Source organism: Bombina bombina, chromosome 1 (assembly GCF_027579735.1).
Source record: "Bombina bombina isolate aBomBom1 chromosome 1, aBomBom1.pri, whole genome shotgun sequence".
In the NCBI taxonomy this organism is placed as follows: Eukaryota; Metazoa; Chordata; class Amphibia; order Anura; family Bombinatoridae; genus Bombina; species Bombina bombina.
Window position 1 is genome coordinate 747,451,822 of NC_069499.1, and position 24,339 is coordinate 747,476,160.

The window sequence follows — 24,339 nt, forward strand, 5'->3', positions numbered from 1 at the left end:
CACACTTATCCGTTTGTTTTTTCTTGAGAAGGCTCTTTTTTTTCCAAAAGCAATATATATATATGGCAGTTCTATTTGCTCTTAAATCGTTTTTTCAAAGACTTTTTCAAAATTAGTGCTTCGTATATACTGTATATGGCAGTTCTATTTGCTCATAAGTATTTAGCAAGGACACAAAATTATAGGGATTTAAGGCTTCTTGATTTAAACAATGAGAAAGGTATATAGCACTGATGTAACGTGGTAGCACTTTGAAGGTATATAGAAAGCTGTATGTGTTCAGCAATCTTACCAGTCTTATGGTTCTCAGCTCCTTTATACAATCCTTCTTTCAGGCTCAGCTCCACACTGGTGTCGACTTGTTTGTACCTTACAAAACAATACCTGGATTTCACTGGTGTCTCTCCAGAATGCTGGAGTCCGGCAGTTAGGTGGAAAAAAAGTTTTGCTCTATCGGCATCTGTTGATCCTCTGTGACTCGTGATGTCACCTGATTGCCGAAAGTGGAAGAGAAGTACTGCTGGATACAAAATAGCAACGGTCGTTGCAAAATAACGTTTCTTATCCTCTTGCCCTCCTCTGGTATCTTTGCTAATTTAGCACTCTGTCCCTTACCCCGCTTTTAACGGGTCAGTAGTACTAGACATCCCTTTAGTTTTAGATGTTGCAACTTTATCAAGGCATGTAGAATATAGTTGGGCAGGCTGATCTACAAGAACCTCCTCACAATAAACACAGGAATGAGACTTTGTTAAAGAGGGAGTACCCTCTAACACGTCAGAGTCCTCCATAGCTTGCGCTTTTATTATGGACTAGACTAGCTTAAAAAACAGGCACCTTTATACTCCAATGGCCGGGGCACTCACCACCTCCTATGACCCGGACTACAGAAACCGCTTCGTTTCCTATGCCGCTGATCAACAGAGGAAGTGAAAACTCACACCCGGTCACCTGGGATGCCTCGCAGGACCGCCCCTGCACCAAGGAGAAAACGCGTCAAAATCGGCCGGGCAAATACTCCCGGAAGTCAACCTGAAGTTCCACCATTTTCTAGAGCCACATCTCGCAGATAATGCAGCAATAAAACAAACAATATTATATAACCCCCCCCCCCCCCCGTTCAATAATCCCCTCACTAGGAATATTAACCCTTGAATCCATAAGATAAAAGGCGCCACACTGTGGCCCTGTCTTCTGTGTTATCATTATGTATAAAAATGAAACGATCTTACCAGAATCAATGCAATCGTCAACGCTGATTGCTTGTGGAGCTGTTAATATGAGTTGGGATGGTTACGCTGAAAGACTCTCCCAGCATCTCCGGACTCTAACTTTCATCCAGGCTCTCACTGAGAGGCTGACAGGACTACTTAAAACTCCAGTCCCATTTCGAAGAGTACTACCCTCCATAAGAGACTACTCCGAATCTTCAGCACTTCTCTGCTATCCTCCTGTGATGAAAAGCAAGGAATGACTGGGGGATGAGGGGAGTGGGGGAGGTATTTAAGCCTTTGGCTGGGGTGTCTTTGCCTCCTCCTGGTGGCCAGGTTCTAATTTCCCAAAAGTAATGAATGAAGCCGTGGACTCTCCTCCCCTTTAGATAGAAAAGTCTTTGTACAAGCACTAACCCGGCACGCTAAAAAAGCCGATCTTCGAATATTGCAACCATGTTAACACATCCCCCCATAGATTTCAAAGGAGTGCAAAAACTGCAGACAAAAAACACCTAGCAAGTAACCCAACCGTGTTTTGTCAAGTGCACTAACCAGACATGAAATATTAATATTTCCCATTCCAATGTTCTTCACATAGAATATGTTCTATTCATTCTTAAGAATAATGTTTTTTTTGGCAAAATATATATATACCAATATACACTCACCGGCCACTTTATTATTAGGTACACCTTGCTAGTACTGGGTTGGGTTTTGCCTTCAGAACTGCCTTAATTCTTCGTGGCATAGATTCAACAAGGTGTTGGAAACATTCCTCAGACATTTTTGGTCCATATTGACATGATAACATCACGCTGCAGATTTGTCGGCTGCACATCCATGATGTGAATCTCCCGTTCCACCACATCCCAAGGTGCTCTATTGGATTGAGATCTGGTGACTGTGGAGGCCACTGGAGTACAGTGAACTCATTGTCATGTTCAAGAAACCAGTTTGAGATGATTTGGTGCTTTGTGACATGGAGCATTATCCTGCTGGAAGTAGCCATCAGAAGATGGGTACACTGTAGTCATAAAGGGATGGACATGGTCAGCAACAATACTCAGGTAGGCTGTGGCATTTAAACGATGCTCAATTAGTACTAAGGGGCCCAAAGTGTGCCAAGAAAATATCCCCCACACCATTACACCACCATCAACAGCCTGAACCGTTGATAGGATGGATCCATGCTTTCATGTTGTTTACGCCAAATTCTGCCCCTACCATCTGAATGTCGCAGTTGAAATCGAGACTCATTGACCAGGCAACATTTTCCCAAGCTTCTATTGTCAATATTTGGTGAGCCTGTGCGAATTGTAGCCTCAGTTTCCTGTTCTTAGTTGACAGGAGTGGCACCCGGTGTGGTCTTCTGCTGCTGTAGTCCATCTGCTTCAAGGTTCGATGTGTTTTGCGTTCAGAGATGGTATTTTGCATACTTGGTTGTAACGAGTGGTTATTTGAGTTACTGTTGCCTTTCTATCATTTCAAAGCAAAGTAATACAAAAAGAGGGAGCGCCAAACAGACTAAAGTATCTATATAAATCTTATCAGAAGATTAAAAATTATATGATAAAAACATAAATTATGCTTACCTGATAATTTCCTTTTCTTCTGATGGAAAGAGTCCACAGCTGCATTCATTACTTTTGGGAAATAAGAACCTGGCCACCAGGAGGAGGCAAAGACACCCCAGCCAAAGGCTTAAATACTCCTCCCACTCCCCTCATCCCCCAGTCATTCTGCCGAGGAACAAGGAACAGTAGAAGAAATATCAGGGTGAAAAGGTGCCAGAAGAATATAAGAATGCCCCACATAAAATCACGGGTGGGGAGCTGTGGACTCTTTCCATTAGAAGAAAAGGAAATTATCATGTAAGCATAATTTATGTTCTTCTTAAATGGAAAGAGTCCACAGCTGCATTCATTACTTTTGGGAAACCAATACCCAAGCTATAGAGGACACTGAATGCCAAGAAGGGAAGGTACAATAGGCGGCCCAAACTGAGGGCACCAGGCCTGAACCACATCCCAAAAAGAAATCCCGCTTCGTCGAAGCCAAGAAATATTTGAAAGAAAAAGCACCAGTGACACTGACTCTCAGCTAGTCCAGAGCCAAACAAGAGACCGCAAACAGACTCGACTGAGCCAACAGTCCTCTCCCCCACCAATCACCCCTCAGATGAAGGTGAAACCAGCCGAAAGCCCCCCAAGAGGACAAGGCAAAGGAGAACCGAGGAAACCAAAAGGTTCCCGTAATACGAAAAGAACAGCTCCAATTGTTTGTGGGCGCATCTCACGGAAGTCTAAAAAGGACCCAAACAGAGGAGGCCACGCCAATACGAGCGATAACCGGAATAAAACAAGACACAGAAAAACATCTCCCCAACATCCTGCAAGCATGGACACAACGAAGAAGCAAAGTCCTCCCTGCGCCCGCCCATAGAATACCAAAGTGTTCGACCATGAAAGTGTGTAATAGACCAAGGCAAAAACCTCAAGGTTAAGAACACAGAGTCCATAACAGGACGACACAAAAGAAGCTTGCAAGGAAAAAAAGAAGCAGTCCACAAGAAACAGTCCCTCAACAGAGGGCACTTTCCAGGCAACCTAAGCCGCAGGTCCCTAAAAAGGGGAACACAAGCCTCCATCAAGGCCCCCCGAGAAGGAGAGTATACCCTCAGAACCCGAACGAAGTGTAAACCCTCTCCTGTGAAGTAGCAAGGAGAAAGGAGAAACCATCTCCCAGCAGACTGAGCTATCAGGCTAGACTCAACAAGCTCTCACATACAAGGGATACTGTGACCCCTAGACCGCTCGGACAGTCTGACCTGCAGACCCATACCGAGTTGGACCAACCCAGCCACAGGGATCCTGAAACTGATACAGGAACGAGCGAAAACATAATTTATGTAAGAACTTACCTGATAAATTCATTTCTTTCATATTAGCAAGAGTCCATGAGCTAGTGACGTATGGGATATACATTCCTACCAGGAGGGGCAAAGTTTCCCAAACCTCAAAATGCCTATAAATACACCCCTCACCACACCCACAATTCAGTTTAACGAATAGCCAAGAAGTGGGGTGATAAAAAAGTGCGAAAGCATATAAAATAAGGAATTGGAATAATTGTGCTTTATACAAAATCATAACCACCACAAAAAAAGGGCGGGCCTCATGGACTCTTGCTAATATGAAAGAAATGAATTTATCAGGTAAGTTCTTACATAAATTATGTTTTCTTTCATGTAATTAGCAAGAGTCCATGAGCTAGTGACGTATGGGATAATGACTACCCAAGATGTGGATCTTTCCACACAAGAGTCACTAGAGAGGGAGGGATAAAATAAAGACAGCCAATTCCTGCTGAAAATAATCCACACCCAAAATAAAGTTTAACGAAAAACATAAGCAGAAGATTCAAACTGAAACCGCTGCCTGAAGTACTTTTCTACCAAAAACTGCTTCAGAAGAAGAAAATACATCAAAATGGTAGAATTTAGTAAAAGTATGCAAAGAGGACCAAGTTGCTGCTTTGCAGATCTGGTCAACCGAAGCTTCATTCCTAAACGCCCAGGAAGTAGATACTGACCTAGTAGAATGAGCTGTAATTCTCTGAGGCGGAATTTTACCCGACTCAACATAGGCAAGATGAATTAAAGATTTCAACCAAGATGCCAAAGAAATGGCAGAAGCTTTCTGGCCTTTCCTAGAACCGGAAAAGATAACAAATAGACTAGAAGTCTTACGGAAAGATTTCGTAGCTTCAACATAATATTTCAAAGCTCTAACAACATCCAAAGAATGCAACGATTTCTCCTTAGAATTCTTAGGATTAGGACATAATGAAGGAACCACAATTTCTCTACTAATGTTGTTGGAATTCACAACTTTAGGTAAAAATTCAAAAGAAGTTCGCAACACCGCCTTATCCTGATGAAAAATCAGAAAAGGAGACTCACAAGAAAGAGCAGATAATTCAGAAACTCTTCTAGCAGAAGAGATGGCCAAAAGGAACAAAACTTTCCAAGAAAGTAATTTAATGTCCAATGAATGCATAGGTTCAAACGGAGGAGCTTGAAGAGCTCCCAGAACCAAATTCAAACTCCAAGGAGGAGAAATTGACTTAATGACAGGTTTTATACGAACCAAAGCTTGTACAAAACAATGAATATCAGGAAGAATAGCAATCTTTCTGTGAAAAAGAACAGAAAGAGCAGAGATTTGTCCTTTCAAAGAACTTGCGGACAAACCCTTATCTAAACCATCCTGAAGAAACTGTAAAATTCTCGGTATTCTAAAAGAATGCCAAGAAAAATGATGAGAAAGACACCAAGAAATATAAGTCTTCCAGACTCTATAATATATCTCTCGAGATACAGATTTACGAGCCTGTAACATAGTATTAATCACGGAGTCAGAGAAACCTCTTTGACCAAGAATCAAGCGTTCAATCTCCATACCTTTAAATTTAAGGATTTCAGATCCTGATGGAAAAAAGGGCCTTGTGACAGAAGGTCTGGTCTTAACGGAAGAGTCCACGGTTGGCAAGAGGCCATCCGGACAAGATCCGCATACCAAAACCTGTGAGGCCATGCCGGAGCTACCAGCAGAACAAACGAGCATTCCTTCAGAATCTTGGAGATTACTCTTGGAAGAAGAACTAGAGGCGGAAAGATATAGGCAGGATGATACTTCCAAGGAAGTGATAATGCATCCACTGCCTCCGCCTGAGGATCCCGGGATCTGGACAGATACCTGGGAAGTTTCTTGTTTAGATGGGACGCCATCAGATCTATTTCTGGAAGTTCCCACATTTGAACAATCTGAAGAAATACCTCTGGGTGAAGAGACCATTCGCCCGGATGCAACGTTTGGCGACTGAGATAATCCGCTTCCCAATTGTCTACACCTGGGATATGAACCGCAGAGATTAGACAGGAGCTGGATTCCGCCCAAACCAAGATTCGAGATACTTCTTTCATAGCCAGAGGACTGTGAGTCCCTCCTTGATGATTGATGTATGCCACAGTTGTGACATTGTCTGTCTGAAAACAAATGAACGATTCTCTCTTCAGAAGAGGCCAAAACTGAAGAGCTCTGAAAATTGCACGGAGTTCCAAAATATTGATCAGTAATCTCACCTCCTGAGATTCCCAAACTCCTTGTGCCGTCAGAGATCCCCACACAGCTCCCCAACCTGTGAGACTTGCATCTGTTGAAATTACAGTCCAGGTCGGAAGCACAAAAGAAGCCCCCTGAATTAAACGATGGTGATCTGTCCACCATGTTAGAGAGTGTCGAACAATCGGTTTTAAAGATATTAATTGAGATATCTTCGTGTAATCCTTGCACCATTGCTTCAGCATACAGAGCTGAAGAGGTCGCATGTGAAAACGAGCAAAGGGGATCGCGTCCGATGCAGCAGTCATAAGACCTAGAATTTCCATGCATAAGGCTACCGAAGGGAATGATTGTGACTGAAGGTTTCGACAAGCTGTAATCAACTTTAGACGTCTCTTGTCTGTTAAAGACAGAGTCATGGACACTGAATCCATCTGGAAACCCAGAAAGGTTACCCTTGTCTGAGGAATCAAAGAACTTTTTGGTAAATTGATCCTCCAACCATGATCTTGAAGAAACAACACAAGTCGATTCGTATGAGATTCTGCTAAATGTAAAGACTGAGCAAGTACCAAGATATCGTCCAAATAAGGAAATACCACAATACCCTGTTCTCTGATTACAGACAGCAGGGCACCGAGAACCTTTGTAAAAATTCTTGGAGCTGTAGCTAGGCCAAACGGCAGAGCCACAAATTGGTAATGCTTGTCCAGAAACGAGAATCTCAGGAACTGATAATGATCTGGATGAATCGGAATATGCAGATATGCATCCTGTAAATCTATCGTGGACATATAATTCCCTTGCTGAACAAAAGGTAAGATAGTCCTTACAGTTACCATCTTGAACGTTGGTATCCTTACATAACGATTCAATATTTTTAGATCCAGAACTGGTCTGAAAGAATTCTCCTTCTTTGGTACAATGAAGAGATTTGAATAAAACCCCATCCCCTGTTCCGGAACTGGAACTGGCATAATTACTCCAGTCAACTCTAGATCTGAAACACATTTCAGAAATGCTTGAGCTTTTACTGGATTTACTGGGACACGGGAAAGAAAAAATCTCTTTGCAGGAGGTCTCAACTTGAAACCAATTCTGTACCCTTCTGAAACAATGCTCTGAATCCAAAGATTGTGAACAGAATTGATCCAAATTTCCTTGAAAAAACGTAACCTGCCCCCTACCAGCTGAGCTGGAATGAGGGCCGCACCTTCATGTGGACTTAGAAGCAGGCTTTGCCTTTCTAGCTGGCTCGGATTTATTCCAGACTGGAGATGGTCTCCAAACTGAAACTGCTCCTGAGGATGAAGGATCAGGCTTTTGTTCTTTGTTGAAACGAAAGGAACGAAAACGATTATTAGCCCTGTTTTTACCTTTAGATTTTTTATCCTGTGGTAAAAAAGTTCCTTTCCCACCAGTAACAGTTGAAATAATGGAATCCAACTGAGAACCAAATAATTTGTTACCCTGGAAAGAAATGGAAAGTAAAGTTGATTTAGAAGCCATATCAGCATTCCAAGTTTTAAGCCATAAAGCTCTTCTAGCTAAAATAGCTAGAGACATAAACCTGACATCAACTCTGATAATATCAAAAATGGCATCACAGATAAAATTATTAGCATGCTGAAGAAGAATAATAATATCATGAGAATCACGATGTGTTACTTGTTGCGCTAAAGTTTCCAACCAAAAAGTTGAAGCTGCAGCAACATCAGCCAAAGATATAGCAGGTCTAAGAAGATTACCTGAACACAGATAAGCTTTTCTTAGAAAGGACTCAATTTTCCTATCTAGAGGATCCTTAAACGAAGTACCATCTGACGTAGGAATAGTAGTACGTTTAGCAAGGGTAGAAATAGCCCCATCAACTTTAGGGATCTTGTCCCAAAATTCTAATCTTTCAGACGGCACAGGATATAATTGCTTAAAACGTTTAGAAGGAGTAAATGAATTACCCAAATTATCCCATTCTTTGGAAATTACTGCAGAAATAGCATTAGGAACAGGAAAAACTTCTGGAATAACCACAGGAGCTTTAAATACCTTATCTAAACGTTTAGAATTAGTATCAAGAGGACCAGAATCCTCTATTTCTAAAGCAATTAGAACTTCTTTAAGTAAAGAACGAATAAATTCCATTTTAAATAAATATGAAGATTTATCAGCATCAACCTCAGAGACAGAATCCTCTGAACCAGAGGAGTCATCAGAATCAGAATGATGATGTTCATTTAAAAATTCATCTGTAGGGAGAGAAGTTTTAAAAGATTTTTTACGTTTACTAGAAGGAGAAATAACAGACATAGCCTTCTTTATGGATTCAGAAACAAAATCTCTTATATTATCAGGAACATTCTGCACCTTAGATGTTGAGGGAACTGCAACAGGCAATGGTACTTTACTAAAGGAAATATTATCTGCTTTAACAAGTTTGTCATGACAATCAATACAAACAACAGCTGGAGAAATAGCTACCAAAAGTTTACAGCAGATACACTTAGCTTTGGTAGATTCAGCACTTGACAGCGATTTTCCTGTAGTATCTTCTGGCTCAGATGCAACGTGAGACATCTTGCAATATGTAAGAGAAAAAACAACATATAAAGCAAAATTGATCAAATTCCTTAAATGACAGTTTCAGGAATGGGAAAGAATGCCAAAGAACAAGCTTCTAGCAACCAGAAGCAATAAAAAATGAGACTTAAATAATGTGGAGACAAAAGTGACGCCCATATTTTTTCGCGCCAAATAAGACGCCCACATTATTTGGCGCCTAAATGCTTTTTGGCGCCAAAAATGACGCCACATCCGGAACGCCGACATTTTTGGCGCGAAATAACGTCAAAGAATGACGCAACTTCCGGCGACACGTATAACGCCGGAAACGGAAATAGAATTTTTGCGCCAAAAAAGTCCGCGCCAAGAATGACGCAATAAAATGAAGCATTTTCAGCCCCCGCGAGCCTAACAGCCCACAGGGAAAAAGTCAAATTTTAAGGTAAGAAAAAATGGTCAAATCAAAATGCATTATCCCAAATATGAAACTGACTGTCTGAAAATAAGGAAAGTTGAACATTCTGAGTCAAGGCAAATAAATGTTTGAATACATATATTTAGAACTTTATAAACAAAGTGCCCAACCATAGCTTGGAGTGTCACAGAAAATAAGACTTACTTACCCCAGGACACTCATCTACATATAGCAGATAGCCAAACCAGTACTGAAACGAGAATCAGCAGAGGTAATGGTATATATAAGAGTATATCGTCGATCTGAAAAGGGAGGTAAGAGATGAATCTCCACGACCGATAACAGAGAACCTATGAAATAGACCCCTTAGAAGGAGATCACTGCATTCAAATAGGCAATACTCTCCTCACATCCCTCTGACATTCACTGCACGCTGAGAGGAAAACCGGGCTCCAACTTGCTGCGGAGCGCATATCAACGTAGAATCTAGCACAAACTTACTTCACCACCTCCATCGGAGGCAAAGTTTGTAAAACTGAATTGTGGGTGTGGTGAGGGGTGTATTTATAGGCATTTTGAGGTTTGGGAAACTTTGCCCCTCCTGGTAGGAATGTATATCCCATACGTCACTAGCTCATGGACTCTTGCTAATTACATGAAAGAAAAGATGGTATAGCCATCCCTCCAGAGTACTAGTACAACCTGACTCTGACCACAGACAAGGCCATAGACTTAAGTATCTATCAAAACAAGGCCCCACAGTCTGACTTGGAGCCAGCAAGGCCCTAGGCGGAACCACTTCCACCCTATACCTCCTGACCCGGAGAAGTCCTAAAAAAGGACTTAACCTCCATAGGAAGGAGAATATTCCCTATGAAAGACCGGAAGGACAACAATTGCCCTCAAGGCCCGAAGCCACCGGCTAGGTGGGAAGAAAAATCCCTAACGCAAATGTCCTAGAAAAAGGACCCCCTTACAAGTCACACGCCAAACAGAGGCCCAGCCAACCCATATACCTGCAGAGCAGAGAATCCACGGGCACATTGGCAAACTGACCAGGGGAATGCAACCCAAAGGTGCACCAGAAATTGGAAAACCAAACGCCAGCATCTGGGTATGAACCCACACCCTTGAGGCGCAAGCCACCCAGGCACCTAGATGACATGGGGTACTCAGTAGTAAGGAGTAATAAATACTCCGAAAACCAGGCCAACCCTGACCCGGTCAGGTAGATGGAGCAAGGACACAGCCCAAGTTCCCACTATCATGGAACACCCCGAACAGCCCTGAAATCCAGGAATCCAAAACAACCCAAAACTTGGTCAGGAAAAGGAGCGAAGCCCCAGAAAGCGGGAATCTCAGGGAGTAAAGACAGGTCCGGGCACCTATAGTGCAGGAAAACCATACCCTAGACTACACATCCCAACTGGCCAAAAAGCCAGACAAGGGAATGGATGCATATCCAGAGAACCCGGATAGCAAGAGGAACTCGAAAGCCCCAACCAAAGGGATGGACCACCCCTAGCCATGCTCCAAAGAGCCAGACTAGAGGTCGAATGAAAGAACTTCTCAAGCCCCAGGACAACAGAAGGGATACCTCGAGGTCCAAAAAACCCTACTAGCAGGGCTAGTCTCCCCATCACCTCCACACAGGCAGAGGACACAGGGAAGAGAAAAACGCTAAGCGTTCCCAGCTCCGGGGAACCCCGAGCTGAACAAAATCCCCTCAGGGATCAACCATTCTCCAGAAAATGTAGATTCCCAAAAGGAGATCTAACTCACCTGGAGACAATAGAGGAAGACCAAAAGGTCTCAAACTCAGACAGTTCATGTCAAAGAGTAAAAGCTGCATCTAGAGACACTCTCAACATTCAACGCGCACACCTCCAAGGTGCCAAGAGCTGCAACTGGCTGCAAACTGCAAACCATCTGATCGCTAGACAGCTATCCATAAAAGCTGTGGGATCAAGCCCTAAAAAGACAATCCAGAGCCTTGAAACAAAAGGCAGAAACCGTTCAAAAAGTGGAAATAGGGCGCTTAGCCCTCCACCGCATGGGGGAGGAAACTCTAGGTTCTGATGAAATCAGATGTCAGATAGAGTGACGCAGCGGAAACTTCCCTGACCGGTTCTCTATGACCGAAGGCTAACGGGACAGAATAATCCTACCTGCCTCACGAACCTACAGGTTCTCTCGAATGCTGAGTTAACATGTAATAAACGATAACCGAGCACCCTGCGCTTCTACCAAACCAGCAAGCAGATTTGAGCCACGTGCCTTAACTGAACGAACCTAATAGGACCAGCCTGCACTCAGGGTCCTAATCGGCAGGCTGCATGAATCCTCCCTCAAAGGGGAAGAAAAAAAAAAAGTTTTTTTTTAACACAGGACTAAAATGTCCAAAACAACTTCCGAAGAAGTATTGCGTATCGATCCGAGAAAGTTCCCGAAGTAAAACATAACAAAATTAAAAGACATCCCATCGGATACAAATAAAAATCAAGGCAACCCAAAGGTTAACGCCCCAAAAAAGGGGCCTACCTGTAGCCAAACGGAGCCCCATCTCACAAAAACTGGGAAAGAACTCAAAATAAAGACAATAGGAGATTACCTCATCCCCACATGCCTAACGAGTTGTACCATTCGTACTATCAGACTGAAAATTCCTGTATCTGTGAACTATAGGGTCATTCAGCGACTCAAACAGATGTCTGAGCAATATGCGAAGGCACGTAAACCGGTAACGAAAGGCACAACACTCCGGAACAGAACCCTCAGGTACGGTGCAGGTCCACCCCAAGACGGAATACCCGGGATAATAGGGCACGAGCACATTAGCAAAGCGTCTGGGTTCTGCAGACGAGCAATTGTCAACATTATCTGAAAGTGAAAACGTGCTGCAAGCTCTGGAGGGAACATACCACCCCGCGTGGAGAAACCATATACTGGGTTTATGGTAAGTGTAGGAGGAAGATTCGGCAGGGAACTCGCTCCCTGGGAAACAGGACCCCCAGAGAGGGATGGCTCAGCAGATCCCCGATTCCCTGAGCCCGAGGAACCGGGTGCTCTCATATGGCATATGGAACAAGAATGGTTGACAGGAGTCAACGAGGCTAAACCGGATTCGTCACCGGACACAGAATCTAAATCAGATATTATAATTGTGTCGGAATCAGAATCCTCCGTAACTGAATCTGAAATGAGCACAGTCTCAGCATCAGAATCCCCCATAGCTGCAAAGAGGACATAGCAATATGGACTACAAATAGTAAAAAAACAAAAAAACGGCACCTGACACCACCAATGGCTGGGGCACTCACCACCTCCAATGACCAGACCCCCGCTGACTAGAATATCTCAGTCGCTACATGGTTGGGAATGCGGAAATGGAAACCGAGCGTAACCACGCCCGGACACAGGGTGAACCGTATAGTCCAAAAAGCGCGCTCAGCCAACAGGCTGCGTCACTTCCAAAGGCCTCAAAGTTCCAAACCACGAGCCCATAAACCTCACACATAAGCAGGTTGAATCACACAACAAACATGATTATATACCACCCTGTCCAATAACCCACCTCAGGAGGTATTAACCCTCAATTCCAAGATACTAATAGAGACTCACTGAGAACCGTATGTTATAAGTTAAACCCGCGAGGAGTATAGCCTCACGGGAAACATTCACGTTACAGTACATCGATAAAGTAAAATGAAACGATCTTACCGGAATCAACGCCGTGGAACAGGAACACAGCCCTTCAAGTGTGACGGATAGTAGCATCGCAACATTCAAAGTCACATAAATCCCCTTTCTTATGCTCGGTTTGAACTTCAGCAAGTCGTCTTCACCACGTCTAAATGCCTATATGCATTGAGTTGCTGCCATGTGATTGGCTGATTAGCAATTTGTGTTACCAAGCAATTTTACAGGTGTACTTAATGAAGTGGCCGGTGAGTGTACATAGATGATATATTATCTATTTAAAAATGTGAAGGACATTGGAATGTGAAATATTTACAGTGCATACACAGTTTAACACTTTATTAAATATAAATATTGCATAAATATGATTTTTCATCTACTGGACTGCCAAGGGCTCCAATGCACTTCTATATGTGTCTACATAAGTATGTACATATACATTTGTGAGTTTATATGTCTGTAAATACATATATACACATATAAATCCATAAATCCATATGTACACGCACACACATATATATATATATATATGCACACACACACACACATTTAAACATGTTTATGTATATATATCTCTATGTTAAACCCCCTTGCAATCCTTTTTTTTTTTCTTAACACTTTAGACCTGATATTTTTGATCCCTTAATAACTTTTTATTGCAATAAAAAAAAAACTAGATAGTGCTATTATGAGTGTATTTTTGTATATTTTGTGCAACTTTTTTGTCTAGCGTAACAGTAAACAAGAACTCTGAAATTGCGCTATCATGAAGCATGTTAAATTCTATTGCCCTCAAGCGAATGCATTAACTTTCTACTCATAATACTTTAGACATGTGTAAACAGCTGCGATAAACCCCTTTTCGCTTGGGCACAACAGTTAGCATGCCACTAATAATCTAGCCCAATATTTAAAGGAGAAACAATAGCTCATATTAAACCTAATACTTAAGTCATTTAGTTAAATCATACATGAACATATTTAGACTAGTCATAACAATGCTATCAACTGCTGTATGTAAAATTCCAGACAATTTCTCTCTAAGCACTAGATTAACGTATACACTGTACCAAAAATTTACTATACTTTTTTATGTTGATAGGTATATACTATTTTAGGAGACAGAAGTTTCCCTCTAAGAACACAGTCAATATAACAGTATAAACAACACACAATGAGAAACCATAACCTTCTAATTGATGTCTGCTTGGAGATGATGTTCAATATTAGGCCAGAGTTTTGTAAGAGGAGGGATAAAAGTATTCAGTATTAACAAAATAATGCATTGGTATAACAATCAATAATGAAAAACTTGAGATCCCTGGAAGAATTATCAGCATGCCTTGATATAATTTTTTGTAAAAGGAATTACTTACCAAGTAAGGGTAGTAGCACAGGATAGTTGTAAGGCATGACAAAGAGGTTCACACAAGTTAAGGTGGTGCTTGCTTTTAAATAACCAAATGGCTGTCCAATCTCGCTGTATTTCGCACTACTGCTGACAAATACCTAGAGAAACAAATGTTCTTGTTATTAATAATGCAGACCTATTTGTAGCTGACAGTGTTTGTATTTCACTTGCCAGAAGTTGGTTTTAATATTATAAACATATGCAGCAGCCTTTTAAATGAAACTAAATTCTCATTAGTTTTGTGACATATAATCCCCTTATGTGAAATTTCTTACGCAGGTGCTTGGAAGCTTGTTCCTGTCACTAGTGAGCAATGCCAGCTATCACTGAAAGTTGTTTGAGAAATGTGGTTAAAGGGATTCTATACAAACAACTTTTCTTTACAGTACCTTAAAGGGACAGTCTAGTCAAAATTAAACTTTCATGATTCAGATAGGACATGCAATTTTAAACAACTTTCCAATTTACTTCTATTATCTAATTTGATCAATTCTTTAGATATCCTTTGTTGAAGAAATAGCAATGCACATGTGTGAGCCAATCACACAAGGCCTTTATGTGCATCAACCAATCAGCAGCTACTGAGCATATCTAGATATGCTTTTCAGCAAGTGATATCAAGACAATGAAGCAAATTAGATAATAGAAGTAAATTAGAAAGTTGTTTAAAAACAGAATTTATGCTTACCTGATAAATTACTTTCTCCAACGGTGTGTCCGGTCCACGGCGTCATCCTTACTTGTGGGATATTCTCTTCCCCAACAGGAAATGGCAAAGAGCCCAGCAAAGCTGGTCACATGATCCCTCCTAGGCTCCGCCTACCCCAGTCATTCGACCGACGTAAAGGAGGAATATGCATAGGAGAAATCATATGATACCGTGGTGACTGTAGTTAGAGAAAATAATTCATCAGACCTGATTAAAAAAACCAGGGCGGGCCGTGGACCGGACACACCGTTGGAGAAAGTAATTTATCAGGTAAGCATAAATTCTGTTTTCTCCAACATAGGTGTGTCCGGTCCACGGCGTCATCCTTACTTGTGGGAACCAATACCAAAGCTTTAGGACACGGATGATGGGAGGGAGCAAATCAGGTCACCTAGATGGAAGGCACCACGGCTTGCAAAACCTTTCTCCCAAAAATAGCCTCAGAAGAAGCAAAAGTATCAAATTTGTAAAATTTGGTAAAAGTGTGCAGTGAAGACCAAGTCGCTGCCTTACATATCTGATCAACAGAAGCCTCGTTCTTGAAGGCCCATGTGGAAGCCACAGCCCTAGTGGAGTGAGCTGTGATTCTTTCAGGAGGCTGCCGTCCGGCAGTCTCATAAGCCAATCGGATGATGCTTTTAAGCCAAAAAGAGAGAGAGGTAGAAGTTGCTTTTTGACCTCTCCTTTTACCAGAATAAACAACAAACAAGGAAGATGTTTGTCTGAAATCCTTTGTAGCCTCTAAATAGAATTTTAGAGCACGAACTACATCCAAATTGTGTAACAAACGTTCCTTCTTTGAAACTGGTTTCGGACACAAAGAAGGCACAACTATCTCCTGGTTAATGTTTTTGTTAGAAACAACTTTCGGAAGAAAACCAGGTTTAGTACGCAAAACCACCTTATCTGCATGGAACACCAGATAAGGAGGAGAACACTGCAGAGCAGATAACTCTGAAACTCTTCTAGCAGAAGAAATTGCAACCAAAAACAAAACTTTCCAAGATAGTAACTTAATATCTACGGAATGTAAGGGTTCAAACGGAACCCCTTGAAGAACTGAAAGAACTAAATTGAGACTCCAAGGAGGAGTCAAAGGTTTGTAAACAGGCTTGATTCTAACCAGAGCCTGAACAAAAGCTTGAACATCTGGCACAGCTGCCAGTTTTTTGTGAAGTAAAACAGATAAAGCAGAAATCTGTCCCTTCAAAGAACTTGCAGATAATCCTTTCTCCAAACCCTCCTGTAGAAAGGATAGAATCTTCGGAATTTTTATCTTGTTCCATGGGAATCCTTTAGATTCACACCAACAAATATACTTTTTCCATATTTTATGGTAAATTTTCCTAGTTACAGGCTTTCTAGCCTGAACAAGAGTATCAATGACAGAATCTGAAAACCCACGCTTTGATAAAATCAAGCGTTCAATCTCCAAGCAGTCAGTTGGAGTGAAGCCAGATTCGGATGTTCGAATGGACCTTGAACAAGAAGGTCCTGTCTCAAAGGTAGCTTCCATGGTGGAGCCGATGACATATTCACCAGGTCTGCATACCAAGTTCTGCGTGGCCACGCAGGAGCTATCAAGATCACCGAAGCCCTCTCCTGATTGATCCTGGCTACCAGCCTGGGAATGAGAGGGAACGGTGGGAATACATAAGCTAGGTTGAAGGTCCAAGGCGCTATCAGTGCATCTACTAGAGTCGCCCTGGGATCCCTGGATCTGGACCCGTAGCAAGGAACCTTGAAGTTCTGACGAGACGCCATCAGGTCCATGTCTGGAATGCCCCATAATTGAGTTATTTGGGCAAAGATTTCCGGATGGAGTTCCCACTCCCCCGGATGGAAAGTCTGACGACTCAGAAAATCCGCTTCCCAATTTTCCACTCCTGGGATGTAGATTGCAGACAAGTGGCAGGAGTGATTCTCCGCCCATTGAATTATTTTGGTTACTTCCTCCATCGCCAGGGAACTCCTTGTTCCCCCTTGATGGTTGATATATGCAACAGCCGTCATGTTGTCTGCTTGAAACCTTATGAATTTGGCCTTTGCTAGTTGAGGCCAAGCTTTGAGAGCATTGAATATCGCTCGCAGTTCCAGAATGTTTATCGGGAGAAGAGATTCTTCCCGGGACCATAGCCCCTGAGCTTTCAGGGGTTCCCAGACCGCGCCCCAGCCCACCAGACTGGCGTCGGTCGTGACAATGACCCACTCTGGTCTGCGGAAGCTCATTCCCTGTGACAGGTTGTCCAGGTTCAGCCACCAACGGAGTGAATCTCTGGTTCTTTGATCTACTTGGATCGTCGGAGACAAGTCTGTATAATCCCCATTCCACTGTCTGAGCATGCACAGTTGTAATGGTCTTAGATGAATTCGTGCAAAAGGAACTATGTCCATTGCCGCAACCATCAAACCTATTACTTCCATGCACTGCGCTATGGAAGGAAGAAGAACAGAATGAAGTACTTGACAAGAGCTTAGAAGTTTTGATTTTCTGGCCTCTGTCAGAAAAATCTTCATTTCTAAGGAGTCTCTTATTGTTCCCAAGAAGGGAACACTTGTTGACGGGGACAGAGAACTTTTTTCTATGTTCACTTTCCACCCGTGAGATCTGAGAAAGGCTAGGACAATGTCCGTATGAGCCTTTGCTTTTGACAGAGACGACGCTTGAATCAGTATGTCGTCCAAGTAAGGTACTACTGCAATGCCCCTTGGTCTTAGCACCGCTAGAAGGGACCCTAGTACCTTTGTGAAAATCCTTGGAGCAGTGGCTAATCCGAATGGAAGTGCCACAAACTGGTAATGCTTGTCCAGAAAGGCGAACCTTAGGAACCGATGATGTTCCTTGTGGATAGGAATATGTAGATACGCATCCTTTAAATCCACCGTGGTCATGAATTGACCTTCCTGGATGGTAGGAAGAATTGTTCGAATGGTTTCCATCTTGAACGATGGAACCCTGAGAAATTTGTTTAGAATCTTGAGATCTAAAATTGGTCTGAATGTTCCTTCTTTTTTGGGAACTATGAACAGATTGGAGTAAAACCCCATCCCTTGTTCTCCTAATGGAACGGGATGAATCACTCCCATTCTTAACAGGTCTTCTACACAATGTAAGAATGCCTGTCTTTTTATTTGGTTTGAAGACAATTGAGACCTGTGGAACCTCCCCCTTGGGGGTAGTTCCTTGAATTCCAGGAGATAACCTTGAGAAACTATTTCTAGCGCCCAAGGATCCTGAACATCTCTTGCCCAAGCCTGAGCAAAGAGAGAGAGTCTGCCCCCCACCAGATCCGGTCCCGGATCGGGGGCCAACACTTCATGCTGTTTTAGTAGCAGTGGCAGGTTTCTTGGCCTGCTTACCCTTGTTCCAGCCTTGCATCGGTCTCCAGGCTGGTTTGGTTTGAGAACTATTACCCTCTTGCTTAGAGGGTGTAGAATTTGAGGCTGGTCCGTTTCTGCGAAAGGGACGAAAATTTGGCTTATTTTTAGCCTTAAAAGACCTATCCTGAGGAAGGGCGTGGCCCTTTCCCCCAGTGATGTCTGAAATAATCTCTTTCAAGTCAGGGCCAAATAGCGTTTTACCTTTGAAAGGGATGTTAAGCAATTTGTTCTTGGAGGACACATGCGCTGACCAAGACTTTAGCCAAAGCGCTCTGCGCGCCACAATAGCAAAACCTGAATTTTTCGCCGCTAATCTAGCTAATTGCAAAGTGGCGTCTAAGATAAAAGAGTTAGCCAATTTAAGTGCTTGAACTCTGTCCATAACCTCCTCATACGAAGAGTCTTTATTGAGCGACTTTTCTAGTTCTTCGAACCAGAAACACGCTGCTGTAGTGACAGGAACAATGCATGAAATTGGTTGTAGAAGGTAACCTTGCTGAACAAACATCTTTTTAAGCAAACCCTCTAATTTTTTATCCATAGGATCTTTGAAAGCACAACTATCTTCTATAGGGATAGTAGTGCGTTTGTTTAGAGTAGAAACCGCCCCCTCGACCTTGGGGACTGTCTGCCATAAGTCCTTTCTGGGGTCGACCATAGGAAATAATTTTTTAAATATAGGGGGAGGAACAAAAGGTATGCCGGGCCTTTCCCATTCCTTATTTACAATGTCCGCCACCCGCTTGGGTATAGGAAAAGCATCGGGGGGCACCGGGACCTCTAGGAACTTGTCCATCTTACATAATTTCTCTGGAATGACCAAATTGTCACAATCATCCAGAGTAGATAACACCTCCTTAAGCAGAGCGCGGAGATGTTCCAATTTAAATTTAAAAATAATAACATCAGGTTCAGCTTGTTGAGAAATTTTTCCTGAATCTGAAATTTCTCCCTCAGACAAAACCTCCCTCCTGGCCCCTTCAGATTGGCGTGAGGGTATGTCAGAACCATTATCATCAGCGTCCTCATGCTCTTCAGTATCTAAAACAGAGCAATCGCGCTGTCTCTGATAAGTAGGCATTTTGGACAAAATGTTTTTAATAGAATTATCCATTACAGCCGTTAATTGTTGCATAGTAAGAAGGATTGGCGCACTAGATGTACTAGGGGCCTCTTGTGTGGGCAAGACTGGTGTAGACACAGAAGGGGATGATGCAGTACCATGCTTACTCCCCTCGCTTGAGGAATCATTTTGGGCAACATCATTATCAGTGGCATCATTGTCCCTACTTTGTCTGGACACTATGTCACATTCATCACATATATTTAAATGGGGAGGAACCTTGGCTTCCAAACATACAGAACATCGTCTATCTGATGGTTCAGACATGTTAACAGGCATAAACTTGATAACAAAGCACAAAAAACGTTTTAAAATAAAACCGTTACTGTCACTTTAAATTTTAAACTGAACACACTTTATTACTGAAAATGTGAAAAACTATGAAGGAATTGTTCAAAATTCACCAAAATTTCACCACAGTGTCTTAAAGCCTTAAAAGTATTGCACACCAAATTTGAAAGCTTTCACTCTTAAAATAACGGAACCGGAGCCGTTTTTACATTTAACCCCTATACAGTCCCTGGTATCTGCTTTGCTGAGACCCAACCAAGCCCAGAGGGGAATACGATACCAAATGACGCCTTCAATAAGCTTTTTCAGTGGTTCTTAGCTCCTCACACATGCATCTGCATGCCTTGCTTTCCAAAAACAACTGCGCATTAGTGGCGCGAAAATGAGGCTCTGCCTATGACTAGAAAAGGCCCCCAGTGAAAAAGGTGTCCAATACAGTGCCTGCCGTTTTTTTAATACATCCCCAAGATTAAAAGAACTATTTATAGTTAACATCCATTAAATATACTTATAAAGTAATCGTTTTAGCCCAGAAAAAACAGAATTTATGTTTACCTGATAAATTACTTTCTCCAACGGTGTGTCCGGTCCACGGCGTCATCCTTACTTGTGGGATATTCTCTTCCCCAACAGGAAATGGCAAAGAGCCCAGCAAAGCTGGTCACATGATCCCTCCTAGGCTCCGCCTACCCCAGTCATTCGACCGACGTTAAGGAGGAATATTTGCATAGGAGAAACCATATGATACCGTGGTGACTGTAGTTAAAGAAAATAAATTATCAGACCTGATTAAAAAACCAGGGCGGGCCGTGGACCGGACACACCGTTGGAGAAAGTAATTTATCAGGTAAACATAAATTCTGTTTTCTCCAACATAGGTGTGTCCGGTCCACGGCGTCATCCTTACTTGTGGGAACCAATACCAAAGCTTTAGGACACGGATGATGGGAGGGAGCAAATCAGGTCACCTAGATGGAAGGCACCACGGCTTGCAAAACCTTTCTCCCAAAAATAGCCTCAGAAGAAGCAAAAGTATCAAACTTGTAAAATTTGGTAAAAGTGTGCAGTGAAGACCAAGTCGCTGCCCTACATATCTGATCAACAGAAGCCTCGTTCTTGAAGGCCCATGTGGAAGCCACAGCCCTAGTGGAATGAGCTGTGATTCTTTCGGGAGGCTGCCGTCCGGCAGTCTCGTAAGCCAATCTGATGATGCTTTTAATCCAAAAAGAGAGAGAGGTAGAAGTTGCTTTTTGACCTCTCCTTTTACCGGAATAAACAACAAACAAGGAAGATGTTTGTCTAAAATCCTTTGTAGCATCTAAATAGAATTTAGAGCGCGAACAACATCCAAATTGTGCAACAAACGTTCCTTCTTAGAAACAGGTTTCGGACACAGAGAAGGTACGATAATCTCCTGGTTAATGTTTTTGTTAGAAACAACTTTTGGAAGAAAACCAGGTTTAGTACGTAAAACCACCTTATCTGCATGGAACACCAGATAAGGAGGAGAACACTGCAGAGCAGATAATTCTGAAACTCTTCTAGCAGAAGAAATTGCAACCAAAAACAAAACTTTCCAAGATAATAACTTAATATCAACGGAATGTAAGGGTTCAAACGGAACCCCCTGAAGAACTGAAAGAACTAAGTTGAGACTCCAAGGAGGAGTCAAAGGTTTGTAAACAGGCTTGATTCTAACCAGAGCCTGAACAAAGGCTTGAACATCTGGCACAGCTGCCAGCTTTTTGTGAAGTAACACAGACAAGGCAGAAATCTGTCCCTTCAGGGAACTTGCAGATAATCCTTTTTCCAATCCTTCTTGAAGGAAGGATAGAATCTTAGGAATCTTAACCTTGTCCCAAGGGAATCCTTTAGATTCACACCAACAGATATATTTTTTCCAAATTTTGTGGTAAATCTTTCTAGTTACAGGCTTTCTGGCCTGAACAAGAGTATCGATAACAGAATCTGAGAACCCTCGCTTCGATAAGATCAAGCGTTCAATCTCCAGGCAGTCAGCTGGAGTGAGACCAGGTTCGGATGTTCGAACGGACCTTGAACAAGAAGGTCTAGTCTCAAAGGTAGCTTCCATGGTGGAGCCGATGACATATTCACCAGATCTGCATACCAAGTCCTGCGTGGCCACGCAGGAGCTATCAAGATCACCGACGCCCTTTCCTGATTGATCCTGGCTACCAGCCTGGGAATGAGAGGAAACGGCGGGAATACATAAGCTAGTTTGAAGGTCCAAGGTGCTACTAGTGCATCCACTAGAGCCGCCTTGGGATCCCTGGATCTGGACCCGTAGCAAGGAACTTTGAAGTTCTGACGAGAGGCCATCAGATCCATGTCTGGAATGCCCCACAGTTGAGTGACTTGGGCAAAGATTTCCGGATGGAGTTCCCACTCCCCCGGATGCAATGTCTGACGACTCAGAAAATCCGCTTCCCAATTTTCCACTCCTGGGATGTGGATAGCAGACAGGTGGCAGGAGTGAGACTCTGCCCATAGAATGATTTTGGTCACTTCTTCCATCGCCAGGGAACTCCTTGTTCCCCCCTGATGGTTGATGTACGCAACAGTTGTCATGTTGTCTGATTGAAACCGTATGAACTTGGCCCTCGCTAGCTGAGGCCAAGCCTTGAGAGCATTGAATATCGCTCTCAGTACCAGAATATTTATCGGTAGAAGAGATTCTTCCCGAGACCAAAGACCCTGAGCTTTCAGGGATCCCCAGACCGCGCCCCAGCCCATCAGACTGGCGTCGGTCGTGACAATGACCCACTCTGGTCTGCGGAAGGTCATCCCTTGTGACAGGTTGTCCAGGGACAGCCACCAACGGAGTGAGTCTCTGGTCCTCTGATTTACTTGTATCCTCGGAGACAAGTTCGTATAGTCCCCATTCCACTGACTGAGCATGCACAGTTGTAATGGTCTTAGATGAATGCGCGCAAAAGGAACTATGTCCATTGCCGCTACCATCAAGCCTATCACTTCCATGCACTGCGCTATGGAAGGAAGAGGAACGGAATGAAGTATCCGACAAGAGTCTAGAAGTTTTGTTTTTCTGGCCTCTGTCAGAAAAATCCTCATTTCTAAAGAGTCTATTATTGTTCCCAAGAAGAGAACCCTTGTTGACGGAGATAGAGAACTCTTTTCCACGTTCACTTTCCATCCGTGAGATCTGAGAAAGGCCAGGACGATGTCCGTGTGAGCCTTTGCTTGAGGAAGGGACGACGCTTGAATCAGAATGTCGTCCAAGTAAGGTACTACAGCAATGCCCCTTGGTCTTAGCACAGCTAGAAGGGACCCTAGTACCTTTGTGAAAATCCTTGGAGCAGTGGCTAATCCGAAAAGAAGCGCCACGAACTGGTAATGCTTGTCCAGGAATGCGAACCTTAGGAACCGATGATGTTCCTTGTGGATAGGAATATGTAGATACGCATCCTTTAAATCCACCGTGGTCATGAATTGACCTTCCTGGATGGAAGGAAGAATTGTTCGAATGGTTTCCATTTTGAACGATGGAACCTTGAGAAACTTGTTTAAGATCTTGAGATCTAAGATTGGTCTGAACGTTCCCTCTTTTTTGGGAACTATGAACAGATTGGAGTAGAACCCCATCCCTTGTTCTCCTAATGGAACAGGATGAATCACTCCCATTTTTAACAGGTCTTCTACACAACGTAAGAATGCCTGTCTTTTTATGTGGTCTGAAGACAACTGAGACCTGTGGAACCTCCCCCTTGGGGGAAGCCCCTTGAATTCCAGAAGATAACCTTGGGAGACTATTTCTAGCGCCCAAGGATCCAGAACATCTCTTGCCCAAGCCTGAGCGAAGAGAGAGAGTCTGCCCCCCACCAGATCCGGTCCCGGATCGGGGGCCAACATTTCATGCTGTCTTGGTAACAGTGGCAGGTTTTTTGGCCTGCTTTCCCTTGTTCCAGCCTTGCATTGGTCTCCAAGCTGGCTTGGCTTGAGAAGTATTACCCTCTTGCTTAGAGGACGTAGCACTTTGGGCTGGTCCGTTTCTACGAAAGGGACGAAAATTAGGTTTATTTTTGGCCTTGAAAGGCCGATCCTGAGGAAGGGCGTGGCCCTTACCCCCAGTGATATCAGAGATAATCTCTTTCAAGTCAGGGCCAAACAGCGTTTTCCCCTTGAAAGGAATGTTAAGTAGCTTGTTCTTGGAAGACGCATCAGCTGACCAAGATTTCAACCAAAGCGCTCTGCGCGCCACAACAGCAAACCCAGAATTCTTAGCCGCTAACCTAGCCAATTGCAAAGTGGCGTCTAGGGTGAAAGAATTAGCCAACTTGAGAGCATTGATTCTGTCCATAATCTCCTCATAAGGAGGAGAATCACTATCGACCGCCTTTACCAGCTCATCGAACCAGAAACACGCGGCTGTAGC

General features: G+C 43.1%; 1 protein-coding gene across 1 annotated transcript in view; it reads right to left on the reverse strand.

The window, feature by feature from the left end:
• Window positions 1-24,339, reverse strand: part of LOC128660794 (integrator complex subunit 6) — a 516,514-nt gene that overhangs the window by 174,112 nt on the left and 318,063 nt on the right. The window contains exon 8 of the mRNA XM_053714821.1: window positions 14,387-14,519. Coding sequence (XP_053570796.1) covers window positions 14,387-14,519 — 133 coding nt within the window. The remainder of the gene's footprint in view (window positions 1-14,386; window positions 14,520-24,339) is intronic.